We start from the raw sequence: 15,676 nt of genomic DNA on the forward strand, positions 1-15,676 counted from the left end.
GTCAGAATGGCCATCATCACAAAATCTGGAAACCACAAATGTTGGAGAGGGTGTGGAGAAAAGGGAACTCTCCTGCACTGTTGGTGAGACTGTAAGTTGGTACAGCCACTATGGAAAACAATTTGGAGGTTCCTTAAAAAACTACAAATAGAACTACCGTATGACCCAGTAATCCCACTCCTGGGCATATACCCAAAGAAAACCATAATCCCAAAAGAAACTTGTACCATAATGTTTATTGCAGCACTCTTTACAATAGCCAGGACATGGAAGCAACCTAAATGCCCATCCACAAATGAATGGATACAGAAGGTGTGGCATATATATACAATGGAATATTACTCAGCTATAAAAAGGGATGAGATGGAGCTATATGTAATGAGATGGATAGAACTACAGTCAGTCATACAGAGTGAAGTAAGTCAGAAAGAGAAAGACAAATATTGTATGCTAACTCACATATACGGAATCTAAAAATGGTACTGATGAACTCAGTGACAAGAACAGGGAAGCAGATACAGAGAATGGACTGGAGAACTCGAGGTTTGGGAGGGGGCGGGGGGTGAAGGGGAAGCTGAGACGAGGCGAGAGAGTAGCACAGACATATGTATACTACCAACTGTGGGATAGATAGTCGGTGGGAAGTTGCTGTATAACAAAGGGAGTCCAACTCGAGGATGGAAGATGCCTTGGAGGACTGGGGCGGGGAGGGTGGGGGGGACTTGAGGTGGGGGGAGTCAAGGAAGGGAGGGAATATGGGGATATGTGTATAAAAACAGCTGATTGAACCTGGTGTACCCCCAAAAAAATAATAAATAAATAAAAATTTTTAAAAAATGTGTTAGTTTCTGCTGTACAGCATAGTGAATCAGTTGTACATATGCATGTATCCATTCTTTTTTAGATTCTTTTCCCATATAGGTCATTACACAGTACTGAGAAGACTTCCCTGTGCCATACAGTAGGTCCTTATTAGTTATCTATTTTATTTTATTTTATATTTTAATAAATTTACTTATTTATTGACTGTATTGGGTCTTCATTGCTGCATGCGGGCTTTCTCTAGTTGTGGCAAGTGGGGGCTACTCTTCGTTGCACTGCATGTGCTTCTCGTTGTGTTGGCTTCTCTTGTTGTCGAGCACAGGCTCTAGGTGAGTGGGCTTCAGTAGTTGTGGCATGCGGGCTCAATAGTTGTGGCTCACGGGCTATAGAGCACAGGCTCAGTAGTTGTGGCACACGGGCTTAGTTGCTCCGAGGCATGTGGGATCCTCTCGGACCAGGGATTGAACCTGTGTCCCCCACATTGGCAGGCAGATTCTTAACCACTGCACCACCAGGGAAGTCCATTAGTTATCTCTTTTATATATAGTAGTGTGTATATGTCAATCCCAATCTCCCGATTTTCTCTCTCCCACCTTCCCCCCCAATAACCATGTTTGTTTTCTACATCTATGACTGTATCTATGACTCTATTTCTGTTTTGTAAACAAATTCATTTGTATCATTTTTTTAGATTCCACATATAAGCAATATCATATGATATTTGCCTTTGTCTGAAGTACTTCACTTAGTATGACAATATCTGTATCCATCCATGTTGCTGCAAATGTCATTATTTCATTCTTTTTTATGACTGAGTAATATTCCATGTATATGTGTGTGTGTGTGTACACCACATCTTCTTTATCCATTCCTCTGTTGATGGACATTTAGGTTGCTTCCATGTTCAGGCTATTGTAAATAGTGCTGCAGTGAACATTGGGGTGCATGAATCTTTTCAAATTATGGTTTTGTCCAGATATATACCCAGGAGTGGGACTGCAGGATCATATGGTAGCTCTATTTTTAGTTTTTTAAGGAATTTCCATGCTGTTCTCCATAATGATTGTCCAATTTATATTCTCACCAACAGTGCAGGAGGGTTCTCTTTTCTCCACACCGTCTTCAACATTTATTGTTTGTAGATTTTTTGATGATGGCCATTCTGACTGGTGTGGGGTGATACCTCATTGAGTTTTGATTTGCACTTCTCTAATAATTAGTGATGTTGAGCATCTTTTTATGTGCTTTTTTGGGCATCTCTATGTCTTCTTTGGAGAAATGTTTGTTTAGACCTGCTGATTTTGTGATTAGGTTGTTTGTTTTTTTTGATATTGAGCTGCATGAGCTGTTTATATATTTTAGAGGTTAATCTCTCTTTGGTCACTCTGCATATATTTTCTTCCATTCTGTGGGTTGTCTTCATTTTCTTTACGGTTTCCTTCGCTGTGCAGAAGCTTTTAATTAGGTCCCATTTTTTAATTTTTTTTATTTTCATTGCTCTAGGGAGTGGATCGAGAAAAGATCTTGCTACGATTTATGTCAGAGAGTGTCTGCCTGTGTTTTCTTCTAAGAATTTTATAGTATTCACATAGTTTATTAATGGTATAGTTTTAAACCAAAATGAGCTCATGCTGAACATACTATATACTATTTTCTTTTTTTCACTTAATATGTCTTGGACATCTTTTCATGTCAGTGCATATGGATCTGCTCTACTCATTTGATTAATTGCATAGTGTATGTGTACTATATGTTAGTTAACTGTTTTCTGATTGGTGGATGAACCTTTAGATTCCACCCCCCTTCTTTTTTTCCCCAATAAACAGCATAAATTTATTGCTCATAGTTCTGTAATCTGGAAGCCTGAGATCAGGGTGCCAGCATGGTTTGGTGAGGGCCCTCTTCAGGGTTACAGATTGCTTATTTATTATATCCTTATGTGATGGAAGCTAGATTTATTTTTTTTAGCTGTTAAAATATTGCTACAAAGAACATTCTAGAATATAACATTGTGTAGTTGTGGGCATACTTTTAAAGTATAAGTTCCTAGAAATAAGAATGCCTGGTGGGAAGGGTATGAACATTTTAAGTTGTAAAAAATTTTTGCCAAATTGACACTTTTTTAGGTTACTTTCCCTCTGATAGAATGTAAGCAAGTTCATTAATCTATATCTTTGTCTATCCTATATAGTTCTATTTTTAAAAAATTTTAAGATTTGTTTTATTTTTAAAATCATTTTATTGATGTATATAGAAAAGTACACGTCATATATGTAAACCTCACAACCTGAACACATCTAGGTATCCAGCACCCAGGTCAAAGAACAGAACATTACCAGCACCCTAGAAGTCCCTTTTGTGCTTCCAGTCACTGCCTGCCCCCGTGAGCAACCACCGTCCTGACTTCTAATAGCTTAGATTAGTTTTGCCTGGCTAAGTTATAAAAATGGAATCATACTATTAATATGTGGTATATTTTAATTTTTGTGAGTCTGGTAGATTAAAAATAACATCATTGCTATTTTAACTTGTATTGAATATTTATCTTCATAATGACTAAGATTATTATCTTTATGTATATCTCAGAGCTTTTTAAAAAAATTAACGAGGCTTGGGACTTCCCTGGTAGTCCAGTGGTTAAGAATTCGCACTTCCAATGCAGGGGGTGGGGGTGCAGGTTTAACCCCTGGTTGGGGAACTAAGATCCCACATGCCACACACCACGGCCAAAAAAAAAAAAAAATTTAACAAGGCTCAAACGTTAGCATGTTAGAACACAAAATAAAAGATTGAAAGTGAAAATGAAGCAAACCTCCAAACTCTAGGATTATGATCATCTCTCTCCAATATTCCTAAAGTTAAGTGTCTCCACCAGCATTAAATAGCTTTCATGTTTCCACCTTCAACAAATAATGATTAATAAGAGCTTTTGGACATGGAAGTTCATGTTTTGACACAAGTCTCTCTGTACACCAGCCAAAGATGGGGCCGACCCTAGAGTTCAAGCCTTGCAAGGTACTGGGGCTAAGTACTCTAAGCAAGATGAGAGTCTCAGATTTAGAACCAGTGCTTGAGGTTTAGGGCTAGGAGAAAGCGGAAAATGCCTTCCTTTTTTCTAGGTAGCTCTAAACTACCTAGAAAAAAATTATCAAAAGATGTGTAAGACCCAAGTAGAAGAAATTATAATCATACTCAGAAATACTCTCTTTGGCCTAAGAAATTCTTCAAGCTGAGAGTACTGAGATTCATGTTTTCAGGAGATTTATGTAGTTGTTCTCATGGTAAAAAGAAAACAATTATAGTAGAAAACTATCAACCAGTTATTTAATAAAGAGATAAAGTTTTATTATTTCCATTTTGAAAAGTCAATATAATTACTATGAAGTAAATACAATTTAAGGGAAGAATAATTTCTAATTGTGAGCAATTAGAATGAATAAAATCAGGAATTAAAGCTAGGCTTGGTTAACATACTGTATTTGCAGCATGAAGAAATGCAAATCAGTAAAGACTTTTTTGTTTGTTTTTTAAATTTTTATTGGCTGTGTTGGGTCTTCATTGCTGCACAGGGGCTTTCTCTAGTTGCAGCGAGCGTGGGCTACTCTTCATTGTGGTGCACAAGTTCCTCATTGTGATGGCTTCTCTTGTTGCGGAGCATGGGCTCTAGACATGTAGGCTTCAGTAGTTGTGGCACATGGGCACAATAGTTGTAGTTCACGGGCTGTAGAGCACAGGCACAATAATTGTGGCACACGGGCTTAGTTGCTCCACAGCATGTGGTATCTTTCTGGGGCAGGGATCGAACCCGTGTCCCATGCATTGGCAGGTGGATTCCTAACCACTGCACCACCTAGGAAGTCCTGTAAAGACTTTTTTTTTTAACATTTTGCAGTTTTATTGAGATATAATTGACCTATGATTTGACATACATATATTGTGAAATAATGACAACAATACAATTAGTTGTAGTAAAGACTTTTAGAAATCCTGCGGTGCAGAAACCTATTTAATTTTGTATAATCTTGTGTTTCTCACTGGTTCTGTGATCATAGGAAGTCTGTTAATATCTTCTAAGACACTAGAAGTCTATAGAACATAATTTGGAAGACACTATATGTATTTAAACACCATTAATTCCAATGCATAGGATGCGAAAGTTTGTGGTATACCAAAATTATATTTATAGAATCTTAGTAAGAACTGTCATTGAAGAATGAGTAATAACATAATAAAATAGTACCAAACTGTTAGATCTATAAAGGACCTGTTCTTTATCAAATGTTTAAAAACTGTTCTTTATCAGGTGTTTTCCGAGTATTTTCATCTATTCTGTGGCTTATCTTTTCATTCTCTTAACAGTGTCTTTTGAAGAACAGGAGTGATGAAGTCCAAATTATTATGTTTTTCTTTTATGGATTGTACTCTGAGTATGTGTCTGAGAAAACTTTGACCAACTTAAGGTCACAAGGATTTTCTCCATTGTTTTCTCTAGAAGTTTTATAGTTTTTAAGTTTCCAGATTCTTTTGTAATGCAGTTTTACATACACACACACTTTGGTACTTTTGCTACAGTGGGCTCACAGTTTACATATAGTTTTACAACTTGTTCTTTTTTTCCCACTGTTTATTAAATCACAGTATTTTCATGTCAGTACAGTTAATTCTTTTGAATAGCTGCATAGTATTCAGCTGAAGAATGTATCACAATTTGTTTAGTTTTTCTTCTCTTGATGGATAGTTGTTTCCAATTTTTTCCTATTGTAAATAATGCTCCAAGGTTTATTTTAAAATTCAGTTCAAGTTTTAATTCCTGCAAATTTATTAAAATTTTGGAACATTTCACCCTTTTAGATTTTTGTTTTTTAGTTTCTTGGCTGCGTTGGGTCTTTGTGGCTGTGCACGGGCTTTCTCTAGTTGCAGCGAGTGGGTACTACTCTTCATTGCAGTGTGTGGGCTTCTCATTGCAGTGGCTTCTTTTGTTGTAGAGCATGGACTTTAGGCATGTGGGCTTCAGTAGTTGCGGCATGCAGGCTCAGTAGTTGTGGCACATGGGCTTAGTTGCTCCTCAGCATATGGGATCTTCCCAGACCAGTGCTTGAACCTGTGTCCCCTTCATTGGCAGGCAGATTCTTAACCACAGTGCCACCAGGGAAGTCCCTCACCCTTCTAGATTTCGAGGCACACTCAAAACTTTAAGTTTTTGATGAACAGTTCTGACTTTTCTCATTCAAATATGTAGTGGAAATATTAGTGAAATTATGATGTAAACAATCATTATTTTAAAAAATTTTTTATTAGCTTCTCACCTTGTACCATAACCCTGATGGATCATGCACCCCTCTTGGTTCAAACAGCTGTAATAGGTATTTTGGAAGCTCTGGTTCTACTAATTTCTCCAAATTTCTCAATTTATATGACTTACTTTATTTGACTTCTGTTCCACCACTTCCACTTTTCAGGTCTCTGTGAAAAACCTATTTGATCTCTGTAACAAGATTATAATACTGCCTAAATAGTTATTTCAGTTTGTGAAATACTATTTCCATGACATCCCATTTATTGATTTTTTTTTTTCAAAATTAAATGGTATAAGTTTGGGGGAAATTTCATGTTTCTTTTTTGTTCTTTTTATCCTATTAATGCTATTTCATTTTTCCCTGACAGATTCAAAAGCTTTGTGATAGAGTAGCTTCATCTACTTTGCTGGATGACCGAAGAAATGCTGTGCGTGCTCTCAAATCACTATCTAAGGTCTGTAACACTTTATCAGTTATTAAGTTTATTAAGTTGGATATTAGTTACTTAAATAACATTTTTCTTTTGTGCAGAAATATCGCTTGGAAGTGGGAATTCAAGCTATGGAACATCTCATCCATGTTTTACAAACAGATCGGTATGTCTCTAATGATTTTTCTCCCAAATTTTTCTTGAAAATTTCATTAGTTTTAGAGTCACTGTTCCGGAAATGATTGACATATGAAGGCTATTAAGTTTTTACTTTCAGTTGTCATTTCAATAAACAGTTATTGGACACTAGGTGCAAACCACTGTGCTAATAAGCATTAGGACAGACATAATCTCAACCTTCAGGGGTTGAAAGTTTTCCATTATGTAAAAATGGAATAAAGTTACTGCTAATTAAAGGCTTAAAATTTAGAGTTTGGATTGACCAAATGAATGTGTTGAATTTCACTTAAATGTACTCTAATGTACTATTCTATAATATAATGTGCATATTATGGTATATCAGTTACCCAGACTTTCTTTTTGAGGGGAGAGAAATAAACTGTGCTAAAAGAGTGAAGTCTTAAGGGAAAAAAATCACTCAGCCCAGTTTTTGCTCTTTCAGTTTCTCTTTAAGAGAGAATCTGCATCTTTGGTTTTAATTAAGAACTCTACATGAATAACTTTCAAATCTTACCTCTAGTTAAATATATCCTACAAGCTTTAGCTACTCAGTGGACCATATCCACCATATCAATATCTCTCAGAGGTATCTTAAATTCAGAATGTTTAAAAGTTAATTTGTCTCTAGTTGTCCTACCCCTGTTCCATCATATCCCCCCAACCCACCCAGTTCACTTAACTGCCTTTTGACCCAAGTTCATCCCAGTTAGCACCTTTCCATTAAATCAGAAAACTGGAGGATTTGTGCTGAACTCATCCCTCTTCTTAACCCATTATGCCCATCCAGACCAAAAAAAAGCTAGAAGCCTTGAATTCTTTTGATTTCCGTTGTTGGTCTTAGTTCTGGCTCTTAATAGCAATCACTTAAGCCATTTTCATAGCCATTGTATTAGTTACCTGTTGCTGCTTAACATGTTACCTCAAAACTTACTGGCTCAAAATAACAAATATTAATTATGTGACAGTTTCTGTGGCTCAGGAATTCAGAAGTGGCTTAGCTAGGTGATTCTGGCTCAGGGTCTCTCATGAGGTTGCATGCAAGATGTCAGTCAGGACAGCTGAAGACTTGACTGGGGCTGGAGTATCTGATTCCAAGATGGCTCACTCACATTGCTGTTGGCAAGAGGCCTCAGTACCTCACCTTGTTGCTCTCTCTATAGGACTGCTTGAGCATCCTCTTGATATGGGAACTGGCTTCTCCCAGAGCAAGCGATCCTAGAGAGAGAACAGAGAGAAAGCCACGATGCCTTTTAGGACTTAGTCTCAGAAGTCACAGATCATCAGTCTCATCACATCACATTCTGTTTTATTAGAAGCAAGTTAATAAATACAGCCTACACTTAAGAAGAGGAGAATTGGGGTCCACGTTTTGAAAGGAGCTGTATCAAAAAGGTTTTTTTGACATATTTTAAAACCACCACCACCTCAAACTGTATTCTTTACCTCTGATCTCTTTGTCCTTCTGTTCATTTCAAGAATTTCATTTCATTTACAGTTCTGTTTGAAATGTAATGACAGAAGATTTACATTTCAAACAGAAATGTAAATCTTCTGTCACTCACCTATTTAATGCATTTCACCAGCTTAGTGCAGTGTGAAGTCCAAGTTCCTTAAACAAAACAAAACATATAAGCTTTTTAAAGATCAAGATGCTTCCTGTCTAACTTCACAACTCCTTTTTAAATTATATTTCAGCAATGCCCAGCTGCTCGTTCACACCAGTCAGAAACTTTTCTATTCTCCCCAGTGTAACCCACATTGGCTACCTTTCAAAGCTAATTCTTTTTTTCTTTTTAATAAATTTATTTACTTATTGACTGCTTTGGGTCTTCGTTGCTGCACATGGGCTTTCTTTAGTTGTGGCGAGTGGGGGCTACTCTTCGTTTTGGTGCGTGGGCTTCTCATTGTAGTGGCTTCTCTTATTGTGGAGCACGGGCTCTAGGCGCGCGGGCTTCAGTAGTTGTGGCTCGCAGGCTCAGTAGTTGTGGTGCATGGGCTTAGTTGCTCCGCGGCATGTGGGATCTTCCTGGCCCAGGGATCAAACCTGTGTCCCCTGCATTGGCAGGTGGATTCTTAACCACTGCATCACCAGGGAAGTCCCCAAAGCCAAGTAATTCCAATGTGTTTCGATAAATCCACTGAATGTGTCAGGACTGTCTGCATTATTAACACCAGAGTGGGCAACTGCAGTAGGCAGAATAATGATCCCCCAAAGATATTTATATTCTGTCACTATGACCTATGATCGTTACCTTAGAGGGCAAAAGGAACTTTGGAGATATGATTAGGTTATGGATTTTGAGGTAAGGGAGATTATGTTGGTTTATCCAGGTAGGTCCAATATAGTCCTAAGGCTTCTTAAAAGTGGAAGAGGAATGCAAAAGAAGAGGTCAGAATGAGGTAACATGAGAAGACTCAACCTGTCTTTTCTGGCTTTAAAGATGAAAGGGGGCCTCTAGAACTAGAAAAGGCGAGGAGATGAATTCTCTCCTTAAAGCCATCGGAAAGGAAGGCAGCCCTGCCAAGAGCTTGATTTTAGTCCAGTGAGACCCATTTCAGACCTCTGACTTCCAGAACCATAAGATAATGTTATTTGGGTGGTATAAGCCACAGAGTTTATAGTTATTTGTTACAGCATCAATAGAAAACTAATAAAGTAACCCAAGTTAGTTGTCTACTTTAAACAATATTCCAGATTATGAGAAAATGGATCTTAGATCAGAAAAACTTTAGTGTGATTTTTATACATGCATATAGTCTTTTTTATTTCATGTGTCTTTATATGTACATTTTCTCACCTAGTCTTATAAAGTTGGTAATGAAATGACTAACATCTTCATATGGAAAACAGAATCTGCCTCTTATGTAAAGTGGCCCTTATTGTCATTTTTAGTGCACAGTAGAAAATAAATGTGTAGATACTCTTAATATAAAGGTTAAGAAATATATTTTTTAAAACAATTATTGCACATTTACCATGTGCCAGACACCATGTTTAGAAATAGGGTGTACCATATAGTCTTGTGAATGTGTGAACTAATAATTGATCATGTTAGAGGCTGATGGGTGTTTTATTATGCCTCTGAGACAACAAACAAAGCCAAACTTCTCTGAGCCTTCTTGTGTTTCATGCCTTCTCTTGTGCTAAATTCCCTTTCCGTTTGCCTCCAATACTTTTCTGTTATCTTCTGTTCTCAAAATGTTCTGTGAATGTTTTCTTAACTTCATTGATTGCAGAGATCTATGTTCTGCAGCCATTTTTCCACTTCTCATCTTCATTACTCTTTTATGCTTCTGCTCTTGGCCTAACACTCTCAGAATCCTTCAGTTGAATCCCCTTCATCCTTGGCTGCATCACAGAGAGCTGTGTTCTCTTTCTTGGCCTGGCTTGAAACTCTCCATCTGTCCATGGGTCTGCTTCTCTTATGCCCATCTTGAGAAGAAACTGCTCATTCTCCCAAGTCCCACACTCAGGGCCTCAAAGTTGTCTGATGGAAACTAATGTTCCCAAACCATGACACCTCAGTACTTTTTTTTCAAGTGTACATTTAAGTGGTTTTAGTATATTCATAAAGTTGTGCAACTATCACCACTATCTAATTCCAGAACATTTTCATCACTTCAAAAGAAGTGCAGTATCCAGTAGTTGTCATTGCCTATTCCCTCTTCCCACCCAGTGCCTAGCAACCACTAATCTCCCTTCTGTCTATATAAATTTGACTATTTGGGACATTTCATATAAGTGGAATCATACAACGTGTGGCTTTTGTGTCTGGCTTCTTTCACTTAGCATAATATTTCAAGGTCCATCCATGTTATAGCATCCCTTTTTTGGCTGAATAATATTCCATTGTGTGGATATACCATATTTGTTTATTCATTCGTCTGTTGACAGACATTTGGGATATTTCCGTTTATTGGCTGTTATAAATAATGCTGTTATAAACATTTGTGTACTAGTTTTTGTATGAACATATTTTTATACAAAGGAATGCAATTGTTGGGTCACATGATTTAACTTTTTGAGCAGTTGCCAAACTCTTTTGCATGAGGCTGCACCATTTTGTATCTTCATCTGCAGTGTATAACGGTCTAATTTCTCCTCACCAACGCGTGTTTCTGTCCCTTTTTTTAACTTGGCATCTTATTGTGGTTTTGATTTGCATTTACCTAATGACTAATGACGTTGAGCATCTTTCCATGTACTTATTTACCATTTGTGTATCTTTTTTATTTTTTTAATTTTTCTAAATTTCAAAATATTATTATTATTATTATTATTATTATTATTATTATTATTATTATTATTATTTGGCCCTGAGGCATGTGGGATCTCAGTTCCCTGACCAGGGATCCAACCCATACCCCCTGCAGTGGAAACACATAGTCTTAATCACTGGATCACCAGGGAAGTTCCCTTGTATATTTTTTTAGAAAAATGTCTAAGTCTTTTGCCTGCTTTTAATTTGGATACTTGTCTTTTTATTTTCCAATTTATATGTACATTCTGAATACAAGTCCCTTAACAGACATATGATTTGCAAATTTTTTTTTCCCGTTCTTTAGGTTGTCAAAAGGACACTATCAAGAAAGTGTCCTTTGAAGGACAAAAGTTTTTAATTTTGACAAAATGCAATTTATCTGTTTTTCCTTGCTTATGCTTTTAGTATCAAATCTAAGAAACCATTGCCTAATCAAAGGTTTTGAATATTTGTACCTGTGTTTTCTTCTAAAAGTTTTATAGCTTTAGCTCTTACATTTAGAGCTTTTATCCCATTTTGAATTAACTTTTGCATATGGTGTAAAGTAGGGGTCCAGCTTCATTTTTTTGCTGGTGGATAGCTAGTTGTCCTAGCACCATTTGTTGAAGAGACTGTTCTTTCCTCATTGAATGGTCTTTGCATTCTTACCAAAAATCAGTTGAAATAAATGTTAGACTTTATTTTTAGGTTCCCTGTTCTATTGATCTATATGTCTATCCTTATGCCAGTGCCACAGTCTTGATTTTGTAGTAAGTTTTGAAATCAGAAAATGTGAGTCCTTCAACTGTGTTCTTCTTTTTGAAGATTATTTTGGCTATTCTGGATACTTTGAATTCCCATACAGATTTATGATCAGCTGGCAGCTGGGATTTTTATAGGGATTGTGTGAATCTATAAATCAAGTTGGGGTATATTGCCATGTTAACAACATTACATCTTCCTATTCATGAACACAGAATATCTTTTCATTTATTTGAGTTTTAGGTAATTTCTTTCAACAGTGTTTTGTAGTTTTCAGTGTACAAGTCTTATACTTTAGTAAAATGTATTCCAAAGTATCTAAATCTTTTTTATGTTATTTAAATGGATTTTTTAAAATTTTATTTTCTGGTTGTTCATTTCTAGTGTATCGGAATACAGTTGATTTTTTTATATTGAGCATGTGTCCTTCAACTTTGCTGAATTTGTTTACTAGTTCTAATAAATTTTTAGTGGATTCCTTAGGATTTTCTATGTACAAAATCATGTCATCTGTGAATAGAAGTAGTTCTAGGTCTTCCTTTCCCATCTGTATGCCTTTTATTTCCTTTTCTTGCCTAGTTGCTCTAGCTAGAACCTCAAGTTCATTGTTGCATAGAAGTGGCTAGAGGAGACATCATTATCTTCTTCCTGATCTTAGGGGTAAAGCATTTAGTCTTTCACCATTACATATGATGTTAATGGTTGGATTTTCATTTTGAGGTAGTTCCCTTCTATTCCTACTTTCTCAATAGTTTCTTAAAAGATGTCCTTCAAAATTTCTCAAAAACATAAATAATAATTTTAATGACCCACTTCATTTGAGATTTACATCCTCTGGTTGTGAATCCCTTTGTCCCTCATCTTTGCTTTCACTCCTAATCACTTTTTCATATTCACTGAATCTTTCTGACCTGTCTTTCACTCCTGCTTTTCACTCTAAATCCCATCATCCTCCATCATGCTTTCAAAATTTGTCTATCAGCAACTAAAAAATCTTATACTTCCTGAAACAAAAGAAAAAAGAAAAATCTTATACTTCCTGATATTATAAATAGTACATGTTTACTATAAGATTTTTGTTTTTAGAAAATAAAATATAGATCAGGGAAACAAATTCTAGAGGTCCAACTAGATATAAGTGTTATTTTTATATAAGCATTATATGTGTTATATAAACATTATATATATATTATAAAACATATATATAAACATGCACACAGACTTAAAATTACCTGGCTTATACTAATTTTGCTGGTTTTAAAGTTGGGTTTATTTTACAAATTTATTTATAAGTTTTTCTTAAAAAATATATAGACACACATGAATATATATTTTTTGCTAGATGGGATCATTCTGCACATTAATTGTTAATATTCAATTTTTTCCTACTGGCATTAAATCAGGGGTGTTTTAATTACCATGTCATTAAACATTCTTTAAAAATATATTTTTAATTGCTGCTATATGTATGAATTTACCACACTTTTTAAAAAAAAGTTATTAGACATTTAGGTTGCTTCTAATTTTTCACTATTATAAATAAAAATAAACCTTTATACATCTTTACAGTTTGCAATCTGATATTTTCTTAGGGTAGGTTTTCAGAAGTGGGATTAATGTTTTATACAGTCTTGTTAAATAAGAGTTAAAATAGTCATAACAACTTATACTCTAACTAGCAGTGTATAAGTATAATAATTTCTTTCTTCCAGTTCGGATTCTGAAATAATAGGTTATGCTTTGGACACACTATATAACATAATATCTAATGATGAAGAAGAAGAAGTAGGTAAGTTTCTTTCACTGTGTTTTCTGTACGTAAAATCAACTGGATTGTGCCAATTTTGCTGCTTTAAGGTTGAGTTTATTTTATAAACGTATTTACAAGGCTTTTTTCTTTTTTTCTTCCTTTTTTGTTTTCAGAAATCAATAAAGGGAAGACATTAGCTTAGTTCCAGAAAAGTATCTTTAAGATGATTGCTTTGTATGTGATTTGGAGATGAAATTAGAGTCTTCTTTTTTAAAAAATATTTTTCCCTCTCTTTGTATTGATTTTAGTTAAGCAGAATGGATGTTAGTAATCTCTAGATTAAATAATCATTTTTGGCTATCGATTAAAAATCAGACTATTTTATTTATGTTACCTGGTGAGCAGTATGAAGTTAGAGAGTTTTTTCCTGATATATACTTAAACTTTTAACATAGTATGTTAACTTAAGAGAGCAACAGTTTTTTATATTTAGAAGGTTTGTTTTGTTTTGGCGGTGCCAGCACGGCTTGCAGGATCTCAGTTCCCCAACCTGGGATTGAACCCAGGCCACAGCAGGGAAAGCCTGAAATTCTGACCACTGGCCCACCAGGGAACTCCCAGCAAGTGAAATACTTGACTGGAAGTCTATACATTTTGCTCCATGTATTATAAAAACATGCCCTGAGTAACATTTTACAATGCTATTGAAGAGTGCTTTCCTCATATCACATTGGTTGTTGCAATAGGACATGGCAGCTTCTATGCAATCAGAAGGGTGATGTTCATGCATTTTATAAATTTAATTTAGATGGAAATTATAGGGTCTTCCAAACTCTTTAAGTACACAAGTCATAAAGAAATGTAGATAATATTGTTTGCACATATTTTATTGAAATAAAAAAAGAACAGAAATATATGTAGATATTAACTTCACAAAATACCAGTAGTAGGAACATTTGAAACTGGGTTGTGTTGAATAGTCACAATTTCTTAGACTTGAATATACTTTTTCTTAAATTTTTATTTCTCTGTGATGTCTGGCTGACAGCTTAACTTTGTTAATTTCTCAGGGGTGAAAAATCTTCAGTAAACATAATTTGGTTCCCATGGAAAAAGAGGCTGTCAGTCACATGACAATACTTAAATACAGTACACACAGGAACACACTTTGAAGTAAACGATATTTCTCCTAGTCATTTCTCAGATGAGAAAATTAGGTGCAATACACTTGTTAGAAAACACGAAAGGAAAACACTTTTTCTCTTAGTTGTTTCAGATTGAAAATTTAGCTCTTTTCTAGTTTGTCGTGGATAATTTTTGTGTTTTAAAAACGTGTATAGCGGGGTTGTGAATTGGGAGATTGAGGTTGACATATATACATATAATATGTATAAAATAGATAACTAATGAGAATGTGCTGTAAAGCACAGAGAATCCTGCCTCACTTTGCTGTACAGTAGAAACTAACACAACATTGTAAAACAACTACACCCAGTAAAATAAATAAATAGATAAATAAATAAACAAACAACCCTGTATAGCATCAATTAGGTAGTTTTCCTGTTTTATAAATTTGCAATCTAATAATGTTTAAAGTCTAAATTTTTGCTTCTCTTAATGTATTTGGGCTCATTTTTAATTCGGCATCTAAAAATGATTCTTTGGATGAAACAGGATAAATGGTTCTTTGAAGAAACAGTAATAAATCATTTTTTCTAGGAGAGATTAAAATATGAACTTAGGCTGATAGCCTGAAAGAGTCAATTTTTTAAAATCTAGATATTGAGAAATATGGCTTTCAGTTCTATTATGGATACACTCTCTTTACAGCTTCATCAAAAGATAATTCTGAGCTGACATAATGAACTTCATTTTACAGTTCTTTACCTTGGGGATATTTTAATAACCCTTCGATTTATTGATAACCGTGTCTCATAATCCTATATATATACCATATGCTGTATCTCTGTTAGGATATCTCAGATTTGCGTAAAATGAGTATGTCTCTTCTTTCAAGAGATTATATTGCTTATTGATGTTTTTAAGCTCTTATTTATTTTATTGTGAATACTACTACATAAGAAACTGTTCTTTATCACCCACTTTTTATTCATTAATTTCTGTCTACCTTTTCAGATGATGTTGAAGGTAAAAGATTACATTTAATATGCACGATGCTTTTAGGCATAATTTC

At 35.1% G+C, this 15,676-nt stretch overlaps 1 protein-coding gene across 2 annotated transcripts in view; it reads left to right on the forward strand.

Moving 5' to 3' along the window:
• Positions 1-15,676, forward strand: part of USO1 (USO1 vesicle transport factor) — a 91,541-nt gene that overhangs the window by 20,374 nt on the left and 55,491 nt on the right. For both annotated transcript variants that reach the window (XM_057726042.1, XM_057726041.1), the window contains exons 2-4: positions 6,487-6,573; positions 6,651-6,715; positions 13,445-13,521. In XM_057726042.1, coding sequence (XP_057582025.1) covers positions 6,487-6,573; positions 6,651-6,715; positions 13,445-13,521 — 229 coding nt within the window. The remainder of the gene's footprint in view (positions 1-6,486; positions 6,574-6,650; positions 6,716-13,444; positions 13,522-15,676) is intronic.

Source organism: Hippopotamus amphibius, chromosome 3 (assembly GCF_030028045.1).
Source record: "Hippopotamus amphibius kiboko isolate mHipAmp2 chromosome 3, mHipAmp2.hap2, whole genome shotgun sequence".
In the NCBI taxonomy this organism is placed as follows: domain Eukaryota; kingdom Metazoa; phylum Chordata; class Mammalia; order Artiodactyla; family Hippopotamidae; genus Hippopotamus; species Hippopotamus amphibius.